The 20,777-nt window shown below is 42.2% G+C and overlaps 1 protein-coding gene across 1 annotated transcript; it reads right to left on the bottom strand.

The window, feature by feature from the left end:
• Positions 1 to 1,262: 1,262 nt before the first annotated feature.
• col9a2 (procollagen, type IX, alpha 2) lies at positions 1,263 to 19,001 on the bottom strand. Its single transcript, XM_030741889.1, has 32 exons — positions 18,753 to 19,001; positions 17,519 to 17,593; positions 16,604 to 16,639; positions 16,446 to 16,508; positions 14,916 to 14,969; positions 14,530 to 14,565; positions 13,583 to 13,606; positions 13,383 to 13,436; positions 13,223 to 13,276; positions 10,807 to 10,857; positions 10,651 to 10,707; positions 10,509 to 10,562; positions 9,124 to 9,177; positions 8,956 to 9,009; positions 8,418 to 8,471; positions 8,230 to 8,283; positions 8,017 to 8,070; positions 7,866 to 7,919; positions 7,722 to 7,775; positions 6,958 to 7,002; positions 6,401 to 6,454; positions 6,268 to 6,321; positions 6,133 to 6,186; positions 5,973 to 6,044; positions 5,650 to 5,685; positions 5,491 to 5,535; positions 5,017 to 5,049; positions 4,595 to 4,741; positions 4,426 to 4,480; positions 4,096 to 4,284; positions 3,929 to 4,006; positions 1,263 to 2,751 (listed from the first exon to the last, which is right to left on the bottom strand). Exons 1-32 carry the CDS (start codon positions 18,822 to 18,824, stop codon positions 2,546 to 2,548), a joined length of 2,076 nt encoding a protein of 691 aa, XP_030597749.1. The 5' UTR covers positions 18,825 to 19,001; the 3' UTR covers positions 1,263 to 2,545.
• Between the last annotated feature and the right edge of the window lie 1,776 nt (positions 19,002 to 20,777).

A 20,777-nucleotide genomic window follows, 5' to 3' on the forward strand; every position in this document is an offset into this window, starting at 1 on the left:
GCAAGAGAGGTAGTCAGACAAAGGGGACATCCCTGTGTGAGGTCACTGTGGTAGATAAATGGGTCTAACACAGGGGCAAGATTGATGTACATGCACAAACATAAATGGAAATACAGTATATAAGGATAGAAAGAGAGTTGTAGTATTCTAATGAGCTTTATTTTTCAACACGGCCCCTTAGGTAAAATTTCTTATCATTTCTTCAAGTAGTCTTCAGGAATAGTTCTCCGGGCTTCTTGAAGGACATTCAAAGCACTTCGGTGCCTGTTGGCTGCCTTTTGTTCTGTTCTGTGTCAAGATGATCCTACAGTGCAATAATAAGGTCTGGGCTCGGGGGCTGCCAATCCCTTTGTGTGTTTTTCTATTCAGGTATGCTTTTACTGCATTGGCAATGTGTTTGGGATAATTGGTCGTGTTGAAAAATAAAGCCAACGGTTTTGATGGGTCAAATTTTGACCGTACTTTAATAATAATAATTCCAATCCAATCAGTTCCAATCCAATCAGTTTTGACAAGATTCCCAACACCACTCCTCATTTTGAAGCTTCAAGGTTGCTGCTGTCATAAGTAACCTTAGATTGATGAAAGGGTGCATTGCTATGTCACCAGCTAACGCTAAAGTGTACAAGCCACAGAAGCACCATCTGCTAACAGACTAATAAAATACTAGAATTTCACTCAACAGAAATGAAGCACAAAATTCTTGGATGTTCTGTACCATCAACAAGCCAATGTTGGTCAGAAAATCTACTAAAAATGCTCCAAAAGGCACCAACAGCAAACACGGTGAAAATAAATGTGTTTTTGAAAGCTGTAAAGTCGGGTATTTTAACATGGGGAGTCTATGGGGACTGGCTGTATTTTGGAGCCAGCCTCAAGTGGCATCTAGAGAAACTTTTTTACCACTTTTGCATTAGCTTCATTTTTCAGCTCTGGCTTTGCCCCTTGGTCCAACACCAGACTTTCACTCGGGGAAACTGAGGTCCGTGCCCCCTGTCAAACCGAATTGTCGATAATTTTGAATTATTATTTTTAAAACTCAAGAAAAACAGACCAATTCACAATGTTAACATGTTAGACAGCTCTGAATGCTTCTCACAGTTCTTGCCATCGTTTTTTCCCCAGGCACAAATCTATCATCACATTAGTATGACTGGTCAGATACAAATGTGTGCAGTCTAATAGTGTTGAATGGTTACAACTTTTTTGCCTTGGTACTGCAAGATGGCTGAAAAAAGGCTGAGCATATGCAGCTTAGGACAGGTGGCAGTTTATTTACATGCATAAATGAATGCTCTTAAAGATTTGAACCAGGAGGAGTTATCAAGGAAAGTTGAAAGAGATCAATTTCCATTCCCAACATGATACAGATGAACACTGGATTTTACAAAAGGTTCCTCTTTATTAGTTTGGGATCACCTGAACAGCAAGCCAACAACTATTTTTTTTTTTTTTTTTTTTACAGATGATTATATAAAGAACAATAAATAGCTTCTTTTGATGAAAATAAATCGTAGTTAAAGCACTGACCTCCCATGGAAAGTGGCACAGAAAGCACATTAGGACCCTTAACCGATTTGTTCTGAGGAGAAGTCATTATTTCTGCAGGAACTCCTTATTACTCACTGATTTCATTAACACAGGATTTTTGTTGGTGCATATCGTAACCCATTCCTTTTCCTCTACATAATAATCAACACACATTTACAAAGATTTACAGCACTGCATTGTGGGAGATGGGAGTGCCCATCGGGATGTGCTGTTGCCAGGCAACAAGAGGAAGAGATAAAGCTAGTCGTTAGTTTCTAAAACGAGACTTGGGTTGAAAGCGGGGGACTGGGAGGGGAGGGCAGTGTACATGTGAGGTAAATCAGGGATCTCACTCAAGCCTAACATTGGAAAGACTATTTTTTACAATGCAGTACAGTACTGAGTAGAAACTGGGGCTGCAATCATTTATTAGTCAGTTGTTTTTGTACACTTTTAAGGCATCAGGTGTGACGTTGCAAAAGAGGCAGGGCACTAAACCTTCAAAACATATCTCCAACAAAATATTGCATATAGAAAAAAAAAACATTTAAAGTGACCACGGGGTAAAAAGAAAAGCACCCTTCATCACATTTAGTTTCAGCTCCTTTCAGCTCGTAGATACTGTGTCTTGGTGAGAGACAAAAAAAAAAAAAAAAAAAAAAAATGTAATATGAATCTGTTCCTCTTTCACTGCTCGAGCAGGACTGGGATGTTTGGATGGCGCTGACACTGACATCCAAAAAAACACTCGAGAATTTAGATGGATGTGGGTGGCTGTGAGCTGCTGTTGTCATGGTGATGTGGGGGATTAAGATCATGATGTCCCACCAGTCAAAACTTCAGGTTGTCAGTTCTAGGAAGGAGGGGGGCTACACATGCAGTCATTGTACTATTTATGGTCCCCCACCTCTCGTTCTTGATGTTGCCCTACTTGAGAAGAGTGGTCTCGCCTTTTCTCCTTCTCTCGCTCCCTTTCTCCCAGGTGCTGTGAGCTGTTGACGGGGAGAAGGGGCCTCTAAACATTGGGTCCTTTGATCGTTCCCGCCTCCTGTAGTCTCGGTGAGGTGTATGCAGATGCAGCTAGACACATCGCTGAATCGCAGAACCCTCGGAGACCTGGCAGGCCCGGCTCACCGGGGCGACCGGCCTCTCCGGCTGCTCCCTGAGGTCCTCTCTCGCCGTGCCTACCGTCCCGAGCCACTCCATCGATACCGGCAGGGCCTGAGGAGTGACAGGGTTTAACATCAAGCGGTGATTTAGCTGATTTCCACAGGTCAAAAAGATTAATTGCACCGGAATTCATTCCAAAAGTGGAAACCCCATCCTGGACTTGGATTACATGTGTGTACTGTATGTATGCATATATTTAAGGTGTGTGTATGTGTGCACAGGAAAGTGTGAGTGTCTTTCCCTCTCTTTGAATTAGTGTGTGCGGTTGCAAGCCTATTACATTCTCATTCAAGAGCATCTGTTAAATTACTGGAGTTAATGATGCCTTTAAAATGCCTTTCAGCAGGCTCTCCTGTGGAGAGAGCAGTAATGCCAGGTCCTTCAGCTGCTTGCCGTACCTTTCTTCTTCTTATCTGTGGTCATGAAAAAAATTTTGTGGAATGACTACAACAGTCCCCAAAAAATGATTTTTTTACACTCAACTGAGGTAGGAAAGCTGGTTGCATCTAGGCAAAATGCTTCAAAGTGCAACTGAAACACACTTTGCGAGTAAATGTTGTATATGTGACTTAAACGTCCGCTGAAGCTTCTCTTCCACTTTAGAGAGTGATGAAGTGACATCTATGAGCTCATACACAGGTTCCGACTTCTCTTTCACTGTGTTTTGTGTTTCTGTGTCGTGTGCACACTGCACTCTTTTTAAAATGGATGTCCAGAATCTTCAAATTTTACTAAACTTCACCAGAGAATCTGTTGTAATACACATTTATGCAGCAGCTCTGGCCTCGTGTTGGCTCCTGGCCTGCTCACCAGAATATCACTATTTCAAAGACCCTCTCTGTCCCTCTTGCACTCTCTCTCTGGCATCTTAAAATTTGAACACAAGAGTATGCCGTAAACATAGAAGTTTTATCTTTAGAAAGTTTTAGGTTGCAATGTCACTAGACTTACGCTTCTGCCAACAGATTGCCATGTCAGTGAATAATATGTGATTTGCACCATTTTACAGGCATACTGTATTCATCAGTTGCTGTTTTGCTTCAGAGACACAGCCATGACAGAGGTGGAATTCCCGACAGATCCTGCCTAGACTTGATAACTTTCAACTTAGCGCATGAAACAAAAGTCAATCATCATGTTTGCCACATAATTTTAACAAATTGGAGCCTTGACTGGCAAACAAAAGTATGTGCAGAAAACTTACCTTACAGAAGGCTTCAGGTCTTACCTTGTATTCCTGGGGGTCCTGGTGGTCCTGGGTGAGGTCTACCTGGATCTCCTCTGTCTCCCTTTGGCCCTCTCTTTCCTGGGGTAGATAAAAGACGCAAAGATATCAGATTTAGCTCAAGAAGTTAACATATTACAATATGCAAAAATATCAATGTTTAGTTTTACCTTTAAGCCCCGTGTTTCCAATTTGTCCAGGTGCTCCAATTATGCCGGGGATGCCACGGGCACCAGGTAAGCCATGTGGTCCCTGAGCCCCAGGTCCCCCTGGAGGTCCAGGGGGCCCAGGAGGTCCCGTCACACCTGCACCACCAAGCACAGCCCTCCTGCTGCTCACTGCAACTGCTGCTAGCCTCTCTGTAATGGAAGAGATGGCATCATCATTTTGATTAAATGATCTTTGATGATTGCTCGGGAGATGAAAGCAGTTTGAGGAAATGAGCTGATCTATTCTCCTGTATGGACATCAAAGGTGAATATTCAGGTCTAGATGCTCACCCTGCATCATCTTCAGCACGACTTCAATAATATGCTGGTCAGATGCATCACGTCCCTGGAGAGAGGAAGACGAGATGGGCATTGCAAACACATGGCAAACAACCAAACATTGATCAGTTTTCTGTCTGTATGTCTGTGCAACATAGATTAAGAGCGGAACCGGACTCACTGGTGGTCCCTGAATGCCTGGCATGCCGGGTACTCCTCGCTCTCCATTAAGCCCCCTAGGACCGGCCAGCCCTGGTGGTCCCTGGTCTCCTGGTTTGCCAGGATCTCCAGTGGGTCCATTGTATCCTAGGTCACCCCTGATTCCTTGCTGTAGAGAAAAGAGAATTAACTATGCAGGTTCTGAGGAAAAAGCGGGGATGGATGGATGGATGGATGGGTCTAAGGAATCATTTTATCAAATTTTAATACCATGGGCTTAGGGTAAAATTTTAAGTTAGGGAAATTTGGACTTTGGTGGCTTATAGAAGTGTGGATATGTGAAAGTGTAAAGAAAGAATGAATTTAATGTTCCACAAGGAAATAAATCAAAGAAGCCAAAGCAAGTCCAGCCAAACGGTCAGATTTCCACGTTATAATGCTCACCTGTCCTTTGGGTCCAGGTTCACCAGACAAACCCTGTCACAAAGACGAAAAGTCATTTTCCTCGTTCATCATTTCCATCTATCGTAAGCACCTCACTGAGCAATAATTCAAGGATGAATATTGTAAATGAACATCTAAAAAATGCAGCTTCAAAGACCCAATGTGCATCATTGCTTCACTGTCATGTAAATAGCTTATTTGCCATCTGGATTATAATGGGGATTTGTATGCAAATTCAAGAACAGACATCCTCTTCTTCTTTTTAACTTTGGTATTTTCTTGTATATAGCTCTCTGCTTTAATGCCTCCAGAACCAAATGTTTAAACTTCTTCTTTTTTTTTTTTATCCAAAGCCTGAAAGTTGCATTTATTTATTTCGTTTTTTTTCTCCAAACTTAAAGACTTTTGCTCGTCCTTATGACAAAAACTTTGAAGCAGCTTTAGTTTGTGCTGGAATAAATGTATGCGTTTTACCTTTTCACCTTTCTCGCCGGCCAGTCCCTCAACACCGGGGTCACCCTAGAAGCAACAGAGAGGAACAAAAGAAGGGAAGAGAGGGAGTATGGCTCCTGAAAGTATTCCCAAATACGGAGCTGGTAGTGCAATTTTTTAAAAAGCAAAAGTGCTACTCACAATGCCCCCCTTTGACCCAACTTTTCCTTGGAAGCCCTGGCAAGAGAGATAGAGTATATGTAAATGTGGACAAATGTAGACTGTATTATCCTTCGAAAAACAAGAATTAAATATTGATTGAAGCCAGTGACACCCGACACCAGAAACTAAGAAAGATGTTGCCTCATTTCTAAAACAAGGAATATGATTATGCTTAGATTATCATTTATATTGCTTCACTCGTTCAAGGATTTCACTGTGGGTTCATTTGACTTCTATTCCTGTGTAAACACTGCCCCCATTGCACAGCTCTGTGTAACTGCATTATTGTAAAGTGGACAGACCTTGTCTCCCTTTGTTCCACTGAGACCCTGGGCACCTGGGACACCGATGGGCCCTCTCTCTCCTTTGCTTCCCTTTTAGGAGATGATAGACATTCTGCTGCATGATGTGTATAAAGTAAAGCACGTGTTAGAAGTCTGAAAAAGACACGATGCAGCTTACAGGTTTGCCGACTGCTCCCTGTGGCCCGACTGGTCCCCGCTCGCCTCTGTCACCCTGCAGATAACACCTGAGGTGAGTAAGCGTGGTTTAAAGCAGCAGCTGCTGGTGTTTTAATGTAAGATCCTGGGTCTGTACCTTGGGTCCAGGGATTCCTTGCATACCAGGCTCACCAGGAAGACCAGGCTCACCCTGAAAGAGTAATAAAGTACAATTATTGACTGCACAATATAAGCTTTTTAACATATGAAAACAACAATCATGTGTTTACCAAAGGTCCAGGGGGCCCGGGCAAGCCAACATGACCTCTAGGTCCAGGTTCTCCCTACAAAAAGAATATTATAAAAGAAAGGCATAAATGACAAGAATATGAAAAACTGTTGCGCTCATTCCTAATGCCACATTTTATCCATTCTTAGACTCTACTGGAGAAGATTTACATGATTCACAGTCCAACATAGTCCTTGTTTATCTCATACTGTGGGCCTGTTGAAGCCTCTTAGTTCATCCATTGTCTGAAACAAGTTGTTTTAGTTCCCTTTCCCCTTCCTTTAAGCCAACTTTCTTCTGGTTGGGTGCTTCTCCCAAACAAAAGATTTAAACAGCTGGTAGCTGGGGCTTCTGTTCTCACATCCAGAGCTGTGTGTCTGAAATGGCAATGTTGGCAATATCCACTACTCGCTGACATACAGAGCCAAGAGTGGAAACACTGTCTGAAACTTAGTATTTAGAGCTGTCTGAAACCTGAGCTTTTGACTCACAGGGATTTCATGTGCATACCCTGGCTGCATTATCTGAAACTGTATTATGAACAGGTAGAAGGCACACCTTTGCTCCAGGTCCCCCTTTTGCTCCTGGGCTGCCGGGTAATCCCTAAAGACAGAATAGACAATGCTGAAAACAGTCCAAATCAAAGCCACATATTTGCACATCAGACACATTCAGGAAAGCAAATATGAAGATGCACACGGCTACGTAGGTGGTAGTAGTGGGTGGTAATATTGCTGAAGTTTGATATAATGATGATGCTAAAAATAGGCTAAATGACATCCACAGTCATAAAGCCTGCAGTGACTTTGTGATGCATGATGCTGTATTGCAGTTTGATATAAAGCAGGCTGAGTTGCAGTGTATGAGTTTTAGGGAGTGTTAGTGTCACTGCAGTGACCACACAGCATCTCATGCAGTGCACATCTCATGCTCCATTACCCGTTAGCCAGAACGGCGCACGCACAAAAACACACTTATGTCTACCCACTGGTGTGATTGTGATAAATTGCTTGTGGTTGAAGAGAGAATGCTATTTTCAAGGTGCTTTTTATTCTAAAGCAGTATGGGTCACAGGGTCACTGTTAACCTGGATGACTGCCCAGAAAACAAAACACCAAAATTTTACACTCTGCTTCAAGCTGGCTTCCCTTGTCTGTGTTCTGGCTTTGTTCAATTCAAGAGAAGAACAGATTGCCCTTCTACGTGGCCTGAGTGACAATGAGTGTTTACTAGTTTATTTGCATGTGCTTTGTTTTTTTTTTTAGTGGTGTTGCCGGACAGTCCTCGGACAAACGTGCACACCCCCATGAATGATCACTCACCGCTGCTCCCTGAGGACCAGGAGGACCAGGCATCCCAGCCTGCCCAGGGCCGCCCTGCATGAATGAGAGCAGAAGAAGAATAAATTGCCATCTTTTTACTCCAATTGAAGTTACTCATCATTATCAATGCTGGCACACACTTACCTTGATTCCAGGAATGCCAGGTGTGCCATCTTTTCCATCAATACCCGGCAGACCCTGAAAAGCAGGCAGATGAGTCAGTGGACTTCATTTGGCACACCTTCCGAGCACCTCCACAACTGTGCCCTGAAAAAACAAAAGTGCGTTTACTCACATTCTCTCCCTTTTTGCCAACTGCACCCTGTGGGCCCTGGATACCTTGGCTGCCCTGCAGAAGATAAACAAATCAGCCTCAGTGGAGTCACGATGCACATCAGTGTCGCTGTCTCCATTCAAGTTCTGAAATAAGTTTTTTTTTCTGTGTGTGATACACACACCACTGCCTTGACAATAAACTGTCAAGGAGAACACTACGAGAGTCACCCACTTTGTCTCCTTTATCGCCTGGCTCTCCAGGTGGTCCCCGTGGTCCTTCCTCACCCTGAAAAAAAAAAAGGAATAGACAACAGACTTGCAGTGGCCTCAGTGCCTTAGATGTGTGTTTTTTTTTTTTTTATGAGTAGCTGAATCTGTATTTGTGTGTCTTTATGTGTGTATATGTGCGTGCTTTCTCACAGGAGGCCCAGGAGGTCCTACTGGTCCGCCAATGCCCTTGTAACCACGAGGGCCCTGAGGGAAAACAACAAAGTGCCATCAATCTCTTCGGATCAGAGAGGGAGCTAAGTCGCAGTAGCCTACTATTCATTGTGATAAAGGGATAATTAGAGCTTAACTCACTTCTTTAATGGGAGCTACACAGAGAGCCAGGCACTCTTGCTTTGGCACTAAGCCGGGGTGCTAACTTGGCTAACGTGGCTAATGTTAACAGTAAGACGGATGGCTACAGCGGATCATTAACTACAGATGGAGGCACCGTGGACCCAGACAACCCCAACTCATTAGAGAGGGAGAGAGATTTGTGTTAGCATCATTTCCATATGTCCCCATTGCTGGTAATGGATGATGTTTGTAGAGTGGGGGCAAGTCTGGCTGTGCCTCCTTGGTGCTCATCTAAGAATGAGAACAGCCTTGTACTCAGAGAGAGAGAAAAACAAAAAAAAAAGCCAATACACTTGTTTTATGTGAATGTGATAAAATAAAGTGTAGTACTCACTGCTTCTCCTTTGGGACCCATCATTCCTGGATAACCCCTCAGACCCATGGGACCCTTAGAAGGAAGGCAAACTATGGTAAGAGAGACATCCTTGTCCATGACCAAATACAGGGTACTAGAAATTATACTGTACCCAACAATTATAGATATATTCAATTATCAGCATACCGGAGGTCCTGGGATGCCCTGTTCCCCAGAGATGCCTACTTCTCCCTTGGAGCCCTGATGAATTAAAAAATATATATGCTGTCAGTTTGTGCTTCAATCTGCTTTTAACAAATAACATACTGTAGGACTTGGTTTTGCTTCTATATGTTTAACTTAAGCAAACAAATATTTGGGGGCCTATTGATGAACATAGCCTGCTCACTCCATACTCTGGTGGTCTTCAGCACCTGAAGCAGTTCAGTCAGTGTTTAAGGGTTTGTCAAGATTGTTAAAGGGGCTAAAGTGAAGGCTTGATGGGGCACTCTTGTGCTGGGATAAGTCAGGATAATCTTAGCATAAAGACTGAAATCTTGGGAAAACAGGGGATAATAGTCAAAGCACCAATTGTTACTCCCCAAAAGCGCAACTTGTTTTTGCATATCCAGAAGGCCATGGATTAAACAAACATAATCAGGGAGATTTTGGAGTTGCTGGGGAGGATTTGTGAACTCTGGCGCCCAACTTGACATTCAGCTCAACAATAAGCTAAGCTGGCTAATTGTTTCCCTGCTGAAGTTACACATTTTCTTTATCAACGCTGAGTTTGGCCTGAGCAGTCTACGAGCATATCCTGTGAATGATGTGACTCCTGAACTGGACATATTTCCCAAATTTCAAATCATTTGTTTATGGACCAGTAAAGACACATGGATATTGTTGCTGGTTTTCCAGGATCTTGTTCTCCATTCTCTCTCTTTTTTTTAGCACTTTAAAGATAAATCTGACAATCTTGCTTAGTATTTGGCATCACAGTCATCAGTGATACAGCAAATACAGTCAGTTTCCATTTGAACAACTCATGGGTATGTAAACAGCTCTCACTTTACTTTTCTTTTAGAAGAAAAGAGAGCAACCTTGAGTCAGGCAGCTCCTTTAAAATACTGGTCGGCCTGGGGGGAGCGATTGCTTGGTGCGTTGAGTGTTTTGAGCATCTAAAGCAAGCACTGCCAGAAAGCTCCTTGTGTGGGAAGATCAGAGGCTAATTCCTGGGGCTTGGCTAGCCATTCCCTTGGAGCCCACAGTGTGCTCATTAGCTCTGCTTAATACAGCGAGGTGAGAGGCCTGCGCTAACCCTGACTCTCTCACCCAACCCTTCATGTACCTGGCTCCTCACCACCCCTTTCATCTGGCTTGCTGCATGCTGACTCCAGAGCCAGGGCCAGGCCTGACTAATCGCAGCCAGATTAGTGCCAGTCATGTGCCTCAGGGGGCTTCATTAGAGCTAATCCTTGCCTCCCCTGGTCCTGAATGGTGGGTGAGTGTGCAAGAGTGACTGTACGGCATGTACATGTACAGGTGTTTGAGTGCATGCGCGCATCCTCTCAAGCAGAGATTTTGCAGCTCACCGGTTTTCCAATGCTACCAGGATCTCCGAGAGTACCGGCGCGTCCTTTGTGTCCCTAGAGGGCAACAATTAGTCAGGATGGTGTCGTAATAATTTTGTAATATAAAATAATCACTGAAGCCTGAAACAGACAGATTACTCACCTTGACTCCCTGCAATCCCTGTGGGCCTTTAGGTCCTGCTGGGCAGTTGAGAGGACACTGTGAAGGATAGTGAGAAGTATATACAGTATATGGATTATGAAATGTGAAGTTGTGTCAGAATAGATTTGCAAGAGGGGAGATATCATAAGATCTTACCTGGAAATCTGCACTACCCTCTTCTCCAACAATAAACTTGCCTGGAGGACCCTAAGCAGACAGACAGATACATGGATGAGCAAAGTCACCCAGTCACAGTTGGCAGACAGTTGCCTCTTCCCCCCTCTAAGCTGAGCCAGCACTCTCTCTTTCACTCCATCTATTCCTCCCTCCATTCTTCCTTCTGTCTGTTTATAGATTGAGTTAGAAAGTTAAAGTATCTCTACAGGTGCTGATGTATTTCTGCAGCAGCCAGATGAGACAGCCCACTGATCTAATGGGGGTTTATTTACCCTAGGACAGCACTAAAGCTAAACAAATACACTCCCCTGGGCTGGGAACATCACTCTCAATGAAGCACCCCCCCCCCTTCTTGGAATCAGAGAGATGCACACAGGAGAGTTCATACACCACTGGAAAATGACTTAAAAGCATACCTCTTAAAACTGTTTTTGGTGCATCACCACTTAGTGTCTGTTGGGACTTGTTCAAGCAGCAGTCATCTCTGGATCTCTGGCTGCGCTTGGTGTTTTGTTACCATTCGGTGCATTAAAAACACACACATTAACCGTGTGCTGAATAGAGCACATATTTAGCATGGCATCAGCAGTATGTCCTTGCCTGTGATCCCATTCAGTCATTTCAGTCAGCAGCAATTAGACTGATGGAACTATATGCTTGATTAGGCCCAATGAACTCCTGGTAGGTTATTTATTAAGTTTTTACAGCCAATCTTACCAGTCTCAGTGCGTTCATGTATTGTTTACTGAGACATCCTTTCTGTGGATTGACTTTGAGTATATCCAAGCAGCACTGTGCTACTTATGTTTAATGGAATTGGGATGAGGCAGTGGCATTGTGAAAGTTTGTCCTCTAGAACACTGCTACATTTTTTTTTTCACTGTAAAATGTCCTGCAAATAAAAAATTCAAACAAGTATTATTTCATGTGTTTATATAAAATCATTTGGTGTAAAAATAGTATAAGGTTCAAAAAACATGGGCTTTCAGGATCACTTGTGTCAAAATAGGATTTTTATTCCATCTGCAATTATTGTATTTGGAGATTTTGCTCTGTCCTGGAACCTCACCGCACATGCATATAAAGCCTAATGGCAGGGAGACCAGAGCAGGCATCGATAATAGCGAACGTGACACTGAGTAAGTCAGAAATTAGCATGAAATGTAGGAGCTGCGGTAGAAGTGGTCGGCAAAGCAGCTTGCAGAAGCAGCACCAACAGTATGCAGGCTAAGGCAGCTTAAATAGCATGCCCTGTAACATACTTGCTAATAGGATGCACAGGAGAGGATCAGCTCAGACATCAGCTGATGCGGTTGGCATTAAGACCAGCTGATATGCTGAGGTTGCTGGCTATGACAAAGCTGTGCTCTGTCATGATCCTGGGCTGTTAGCCCAGTGTGCCTTATGCTCTTGAGTTGGGTTGTTAGTTTGTCATTGTTTAGTTATTTGTGTTAGTTCCTGTTTTCCTCATGTTTTTCCCATTGTCTGTGTTCAGGTGTTGTGTTATCCCTCCAGTGTCATGTCTGTGATATGTTTTGATTCCTTTGTCTTGCGTTTGTCTTCCTCGTGTTGTCAGCCTGTGTTCAAGTAGGTGTCTGTTTAGTCACATGTTTAGATTCCCTCTGTTAGGTTGTTAAGTCTGGGTGTGTGTCATGGTTGGTCACTTCCTGTTGTATTTTGACAGTCTCATGTTCCTTGTCCTTCGTGTTAAGTTTTGCTTCCCCTTGTCTCATCAGTGTAATCATGTTCAGCTGTGCCCCTCACCTGCTTCCACTTATGCCTCTGTGTATATATTGCCGTCATCGTCACTGCCCTGCTGTGTGTGCTTGATGTTTCGTGCTATGTTCTTAGTTTATAGTTCATAGTTATGTTTAGTATTATGTACTGCTGTTTGATGCTGTCAGTAAAGTCTAAGCTTAAATATAGCTCTTGTGTCTGAGTCCTGCATTGGGGTTCTCTGCTTTGCCTGCGCCAGCAGAACCTGACATGCTCACTTAATGGTCTCTCACTTGTGCTAGCTTTTCTATCTGCTTATTGGCTCTACCAAAAAAAAATAAAAATAATCCCCCAAAACAAACAAACAACAACAAAAAAAATCCAAGAAAAATACACAATCTACTACAATATAGTGGGTAGTTTGTGTTCTGATTATTCTTATTTAACATCCTAAATGTATAAAGAATATTTCTGTTTATTGCTTTCTCTATATAACAGTGGTAGACCTGGTAGTAGAGATGGTTAAACTTAAGCTCAACTCAAGGCCAGCTCTCTGCTCTTCAGTTTATCTCAGAGGCTTGCCAAAGATGATTTTGGGTTTCATTCGAGGAAACTTTGTTACATTAGAATCAGAAAGAAAGATGACAGCTGATAAGATTTTTCCTGGACGGACAATTACCGGCTTGCCTGGAGGTCCAGGAAGTCCTGACGGTCCAGGTGGTCCAATGATACCCTAAATGATTGTGAGGACAGAAAGAAATTATGACCAAGAGCTTCTGAAAGCTTACATTTACAAGTCACAAAGACATCATAATAAACTGAAGCTGGTTTCTTGTTACCTTTGGTCCAGTTGGTCCAATCTCACCAGGGAGCCCAATTGGTCCTGGAATGCCCTACACAGGATATGTACATGTCAGTGAGTGCAAAAGACAACACAAATATGTAACATATCCCACCAGTCACAAATTAATGTCATACTTCAAAACAACCTTATAAAGAGATAAAAGCATAACTTTACAATACCATAGAAGCTACTTACAGCCAGTCCTGGAAGGCCAGGCCCCTGTGTGGACAAAAGGGACAATGGGTTAAATTACTGTGTAACAAGTGGAACCAATCCATCAGAGTATCAATTAATGTTTGAGAAAGCCAATTAAAAATAAATGCAGTAATTCAGCAATGCATGTGTACAGTGTCAGTGCAGGTTAAATAGTGCTCAGGAACAAAGACACAGAACACAATCAGTCTGTGTTTGCTGTGTCTTTTGCATGGAATTAATTATAAACAAAGTAATTAAGTAAGTAAGCCTTCTTGGAGGAAGAACAGCCCACAGGGCTGGATCTCCTGTCTTTGGAGCATAAGACAGCTGGGTGTACAGCACAGCCCCCAGACAGTACGCCTGTTAATGCTAAATAAAGGATTAACTAATAGTGTTGTGTTCAAGCATGACATTGGATGACTCTGGACTTACGTGGGAGATTGTGCGATAGCTAGACATTGAGCACCACCTAGTGGTGCAAGACTGTGCTACAGATGATGTTTAATGGTTGCCTGTGTGCAATGGCTGAACGGCATGACAACATGGAATGTGACTAGTTTATTAAGGACTGCATATACAGATCAGGCTCATGTCAGCTGCAGAAGTCTTATGGCACATTTGGGTAAACTGAGCCCAAAATGGGGCACAGCTGGTCAGACATTCAAGCATGACTAAAAAGGCACTCAGGAGGTTGCCTTAAGAGACCAGCTGCATTACAATATGTTTGTTAGAGAACTGAACAGGCTTCAAAGGGATGCCTAATTCAGTCAATCATAACTCATTTCATAAGTATCCCGACAGCCCTATGAGATAAATATCAGCTAATGAGTCATGCATCATTTTTTTTTTAGCATATAGTAAGTACATTTACGCAAGTACTGAATAAACTGACAACCAAGTACCCCCTCAAAAAAAAAAAGTGACAGATAATTTTTTTTTTTACTTACAGGAGGTCCAGGCTCACCAGTTGGACCTGCTTGACCCTACAAACAGCAGAAATCAGTAACTGTGGTGGTTAACAGTTGTAACATCATACATATAGATGAAGACAATATCTTTGTGAAATTAAAACAGCACACCAGGTAAATCTGTTTTACATTCCTCATGAAAGAAAGTTCTTAAAGAAACAGCAATTCTCATGCATCCCCCTGCAAGCAGGAGTTCAGTGTCATTCTCAAAAATCACTCTGATGACATAAAGGGGACATTATCCATATTTTTTTATTTTTTTAACAAAACTGAGGCTTTCACAATATCCCACCAGCAACAAGACCAAGAGCAGAGAACAGCAGGACAATGGTGATTTTTTTTCAGGGCAAGGATTACACACTTGCCTTTGGGCCCGGTCTGCCAATAGGACCTCGATCACCCTTTGCTCCAATTAGACCCTGGAGACAGACAGAAAGGGATAAAACCAGGCAGATATGATGCATATGAAGTTAGTAATGAAACTGTCACAAATGAAACACATTTGAATTTAATTCACTTTACAGGGGGGTTAACCTCACAACTGATCGAAGCTGACATGGTTCTGGTGAGTAATTGGGAAACAAACCTGAGACTGAGATTCCAGGGCAGATTACTGGTTAAACCTCTGAGGAATGCAAGTGTGTGTGTGTGTGTGTGTGTGTGTGTGTGTGTGTGTGTGTGTGTGTGTGTATACTTGTGTTACTGAGAGCGTGTGACCATTTGGCACTGATGCTCAAGTTCCCTTTGAAGCAGCAACTCGCACTAAAAAACTAGAACATATTAACAAATATTAATCATATTAAATCTATATGTGTGTCTGTATCTCTGCACTACCCATGATTACTGTCAAAAAAGGGAAATCAAGTCATCATGATTGTGATAGTTAGGACTTGCAGTGTCCTGGTAATATGGCACTTATACAATTATAACCTACATTCATAAGCAAGATAAAAAAAAATCTGTAAAAAGTATTAGGTGAAAAAAATTGTTTACATTCTTTGGGTGCGATATGTGTGTACCGCCAAAACTTTTACAGGCAACTGGGGCTTTATGCGATACTACTACTACTACTACTAATAATAACAATAATAATAATAATAATTAGCCTCTTTCAGCACAAATACTGCACAACATTCTAAATCCCTATGAACAGATGCCTGCACAGGAAAATGAATAATCTGCCAGGTACAGCAGAATCAAGAAGCTTTCTGGTTTCCTTTTGCAGACCACTTGTAACCTGCATTTTAATGGCCAGTCATTTTTCAGCAGGGTGTGGTTGCATGCAGGTAAACAGTCTATGTTGGAAGCAAAAGAGGGATTGGGTTTGCTGAAATGCAGTTTCAAAATTACGGGTACCATGATGGTGAAAAACTATCTGCATTTGTAAACAATGGCCTCCGCAGAGAACATGAAGTCTTGAACCTGATATCCAGGCTACATCACCAAAAAACATCACCAGGTGTAAAGCCCATGGGTGCATCATCCGAGATATAGGATTACAAAAGCAATGAAGCCCTGCTCATTAAAATCATGGCATAACAAGTGCCTCTAGTTGTCAAAAGCGGTTCAGGGTACCTATTAAAGGATCTATAATTCATCTTATAGACACTTAATGTTATTTTATGGCTCAAAACAAACTTGTACAAAATTCTTAAACTCAAGAAAATATCCTGAAGACATATTTTGTTATTAACAACTTGTTTTTCATCTGGAAAAAAAATGACAAACAGCATTCTCATCATGGCACTCCTTTGGGTTTAACACTTTTTTCTTTTTTAATCTTTTTAGAAACTTTTTTCCTATAACAGTGTTTCCACATTAAGCATATTAAGAATGTCTGGAAGCGTTATTTCACACAATTTTTTCATTCTCTCTTACGCACGCAGTTTACTTACATCAATGCCATTCTCCCCCGGTGGTCCATCGGGACCTGGCTCTCCCGGCTCTCCCTTTTGCCCCTACAGCAAAAATAAACAGTACTGTTGTGAAGAAAACTGAGTTCAGGTAAATTACAAGTTAAATTTGTTGCAAAATTAAAGCAGCACACACTTACTGGTGGGCCAGGCAGGCCGGGACGTCCTTTCTCTCCCTGCAGAGGGACAGGGTGCACGTGTTAACCCAGCTAAACATATATGACATGGATGGAAAGATCTAACAAACTCATGGATTACAGTCACCCCCATTGTCCATATCTGTATCATATTTATCACCCAAATGTCTTTCATCACTGCGCATCATTGCACAGAAATGAAATCAGGCCGCTTCATCACATTCCAAATTTTGGGAGAGAGCATGGGGAAATTGTGGCACATAAATACATAGTGTACCACAACACTGGCCACAGTGAAGCATATGGAGCACATGTTAATCAGTTCCCCCAGTGCTGACATCCTAAACAGTCTTTAGATGAACTCTGAAGTGTGTCCACGGTGGCTGGGTTTTCTATCAGGCTTACATCCCACTGTTAAGCCTTTGGATAAGTGAGCCAAGAGTGACGGGTTTAATAACATGCTAGGCTGACACGTTTATTGCTAGATAAAGGGCTTTTTTATTTGGGTTTGGGCTAAAATACTTATTTAAAAGAAACAAAAAAAAAAATTTTTCACATTCAATTTGGTATTGAACCATCAACCATGTTATCTTCACACAAGCAGACTGTTTCCTGCTCCACAAGCACCAGCAGCTTCCATGTCCAACATGATTACACAACTCGCTTGTTGCTAACCCTTTGAATAACTGGCACGTATCACATTACTGTGACCCAAACTCAGGTCTGAGGCAAGGATCTCTTCTCAAAGACCCCTCTCTCTGCTGGGAACAGAGCTCTTTTGTGCCGGTGTGTTTTCACTTGCAGTGCTCTCTGCTGGTACGACTCTAGTACTGCGCTGCACCTCCTGATTTGGGACTTCTCCAGCACAATGAGGATCTTTGTGACAAACCTGCTAGGGAAACCTGTCTGGATACTCACATCAATGCCATCTGACCCAGGAGTGCCAGAGGGGCCTGGTGGGCCTGGGGGGCCCTGAGATCCAGGTGGGCCGGTCTGAAATGCAGACAGAAAGAAAGAAGGTCAAACAGCCACATTTACTAATTCACTCTGTGCAATAGTCTGTCGCAGTAATGAGGATGCAGTATTGGTAGTGGTAGAATATAGAGCAGATTTTTAATATTTATGGTAATAGCATAGTGGATATAAATTTTCAGGGATTAAAAAAAACCCACATTTGACACATGCTTTATTTTCCAATTGAAGAAATATGCTTATAGATAATGTATCCTGTCTCAAACGAGTAAATACTGGTGAGGTGATTACAGGTTATTGTGCGAAATTCTGGGCAAAACAGCCACTGACTTTAACATGGAGCGTCACAACAAAAATAATGCAATAAAACTGGCACATGCGAGGAGGTAAATACAAAGGATCGAGGAGGAATGTGGGAGGAGGGGTCATGAGACTGGCACTGTTTACCCACCCCACCCCTACCTCAACTCCCCCTCCCCCCAATCCTGCTGCTTGGCTTGAATAACATTTTAGTGCAGGAGTCAGTCCATCAAGTGATAAAAAGTATAAATCCAACTTTGAATTCTGCAGGTGTTACAAAAAAGTAGAACGATCCTTGAAAGTGAAAACTCTTGTAAGTCCAGAAGATAACATGTAGGTGTCTGTTTGAATAGCAGCTTTCACGCTCAGTGGACAAAGTTTGTGTGCCTGTGTCTGCGCACACTGACTTATTATTATTTTTTTTTTATAATCTGTTATGGCTGCTAAGATTGGCCTCCAAAAAACGGAAAAAAAAAATAAATAAATAAAATTCCCATCATTCTTGGATAAATATTGGTCCTTTTAGCCCTCGGAAAGGTAACCCAGGTAATGATGAATCCATGCTTTCAAAAGGGGCTCCTCAGTTAGAAAGAGATAAGAGTCCATGCACGATAAGAATGATCCATGAAAGATCCAAAAGATAGCGTCCACAGCTGAAAACCAATTTTGAGCATTTTTCTTTTACATTCATTCTATAAAGCCAGGTGGTCATCACACTTAAATCTTTGCTTCCAGGCTCCAGTATTTTTATCCCGTCAACCAACCAAGACGGCACAAAACCTATAAGATCACCTCAAGATATCCATAGATGACTGGCCCTTACCGAGGGCCCTTATCCCCTGAACCCCCGAACAGGTCTCAACATCCTCTGTCCACTCACCACTTGAGCCAAAGCCAGGCACAAGGTCTGCAGAATAACCCAGGTCTTCAGCAAGGCAGAGAGAGCAGCCATGGTCCCTCTCCCCCTGTCTTTCTCTCCTCGGTTCAGCAAATCCTCTCTTCGAGCACCTCTTTCCGCTCCCTTACTCCTCTCAAGGCCGGCACAGTGCGGAGCTGGTGGAGCAGAGCTGTCCAAGAAGAAGGAGGAGGGAAGGGGAGGTTGGGAGTGCTATGTGCACAGCCCCGAAAAAAAAAAATCCACTCTGGTGGAGAGGGCTGAGTTAAGGAGAGGGATGGATGGCAAGTTGAGGAGGGTGGGGAGGTAGTAGGGCAAAGAGAGTAAGAGAGGTGTTGTCCAGGCCCTGAAAGCAGGGGATAGAGAGAAAACTACTCTATGTGAAGATCAACAGTGTAAAAACGCACAGATATACATATGTGTACTTTCTGAAACCATTTGGGCAGAACAGAAAAATTTGGAGGAGCTGACCAGTGAATGAAACTGGACCGTAAAACACCTAATCACAAGCATTTCAGCAACTTCCTGCTGTATTTATGTCTCCATCTGCAAATGTTTCCTCCTTTTTGTTTTCAAAAAAGCAACTGAAATATTCTCAGATACTTCCAGTGTGAATGTTCTGAGAGGACTCTAAAAGCCCCGGAGAGTAAAAAATGTAAATGGAGGAGATTAAGCCAGCGAGGAGGTAGAGGTGGCTATTAAATTTGTCAACAAAAATCAGTAACTGCGTCTTCTTTGTTAACAAAAGAGATGCGTGAGCAGCTCCAAGTAATGCACCTGATCACAGTTGAAGACCCAAGCAAACAGTCATTTACTGACATCTAGTGGTCATTTTACACAGGGCACGTTCGTTCCCACACTAATCCAAAGTGACCTCTAAAAAGGCGAAAAAGCAAAACTGTGAAAAATGACCTCACAGTGACCCCTATTGTACAGAGATTTTATTACATCAAATAAAGCATTCGTCTTGGTGGTCACTAGATGGCAGCAAAGATACACCAAGCGATGCTGGTGTGCAGGTTCGGTGGCCTTTAAGGTCTCCACCAACTGGGCATTATATTTGCTGTCCTCAGTGATAATAAAGACAATACTGAGTATACTGAGAGGGGATGCATTTATTAGTAAATTGAGATCTATTGCACTCTACAGGGAATCTCAACACACCCCTACGAAAAATAAATGAGGGAAAACCTCAGCTTCGGTGCTGCATTTGTTTTTTTCACATTTCCATTTGTGAATTTATCACTCTCAAAATTAAAATGAATTGGTATTACATTTTTCATACTTTACCCAAAGGATTAAATCTGAACTATGTCACGCTGAACCTTAAAAAAAAAAAAAGATAACTGTTATTAAACACAATAATTAAAATGGAATATGCAGAGGCAGCCAACATTTGAGTGTTTGTGTGTAATACATTTTATTCTTATCTTTTATATCAAAGGGATTTCAGTGTTTTTTTTAATTATTATATAAAGTTATTCAATACAAGAAAGAAAATAGTTGAACTGGCTTCTGAAGTCAGAAAAAGATTATTCTAAGATTTTCCTGTTTTTGCTTATTAACCTATGCTAACACTACACATTCATGAAATGAGGCTGATCATTATATAGATTATACTGTAGTAGTATCTAAAAAGAGCACACCAGATCTTCCTTTATTTCCAGTGAGCAGGCATTGTGCAGACAGTGGTCCTTGACTTCATTATACTTTAGTAAAGTATTTGCTTCAATGCCACCTCTCACACAACTATGTTTGAAAAGTCAGTGTCAGCAAAGTTCTGCAAATGAGAAATAGTATTTTCTTGTAATTCTCATGAGTCATTTCCTTCAAACCACTGACTATTGCAACATCAAGTATGAACTTACTTTAGATGCAATTAATCTGAGAAATACAAATTTTTTTTAACTAGCTCATACATGTTATGTTATGTTGTAAGACATAACATTCCTGTTCTGTTTTACATTTACAGTAATCCCTTGCTACTTCGCCGCTCGCTTTTCGCGGACT

This window comes from Archocentrus centrarchus, chromosome 11, assembly GCF_007364275.1.
Source record: "Archocentrus centrarchus isolate MPI-CPG fArcCen1 chromosome 11, fArcCen1, whole genome shotgun sequence".
Taxonomy (NCBI): domain Eukaryota; kingdom Metazoa; phylum Chordata; class Actinopteri; order Cichliformes; family Cichlidae; genus Archocentrus; species Archocentrus centrarchus.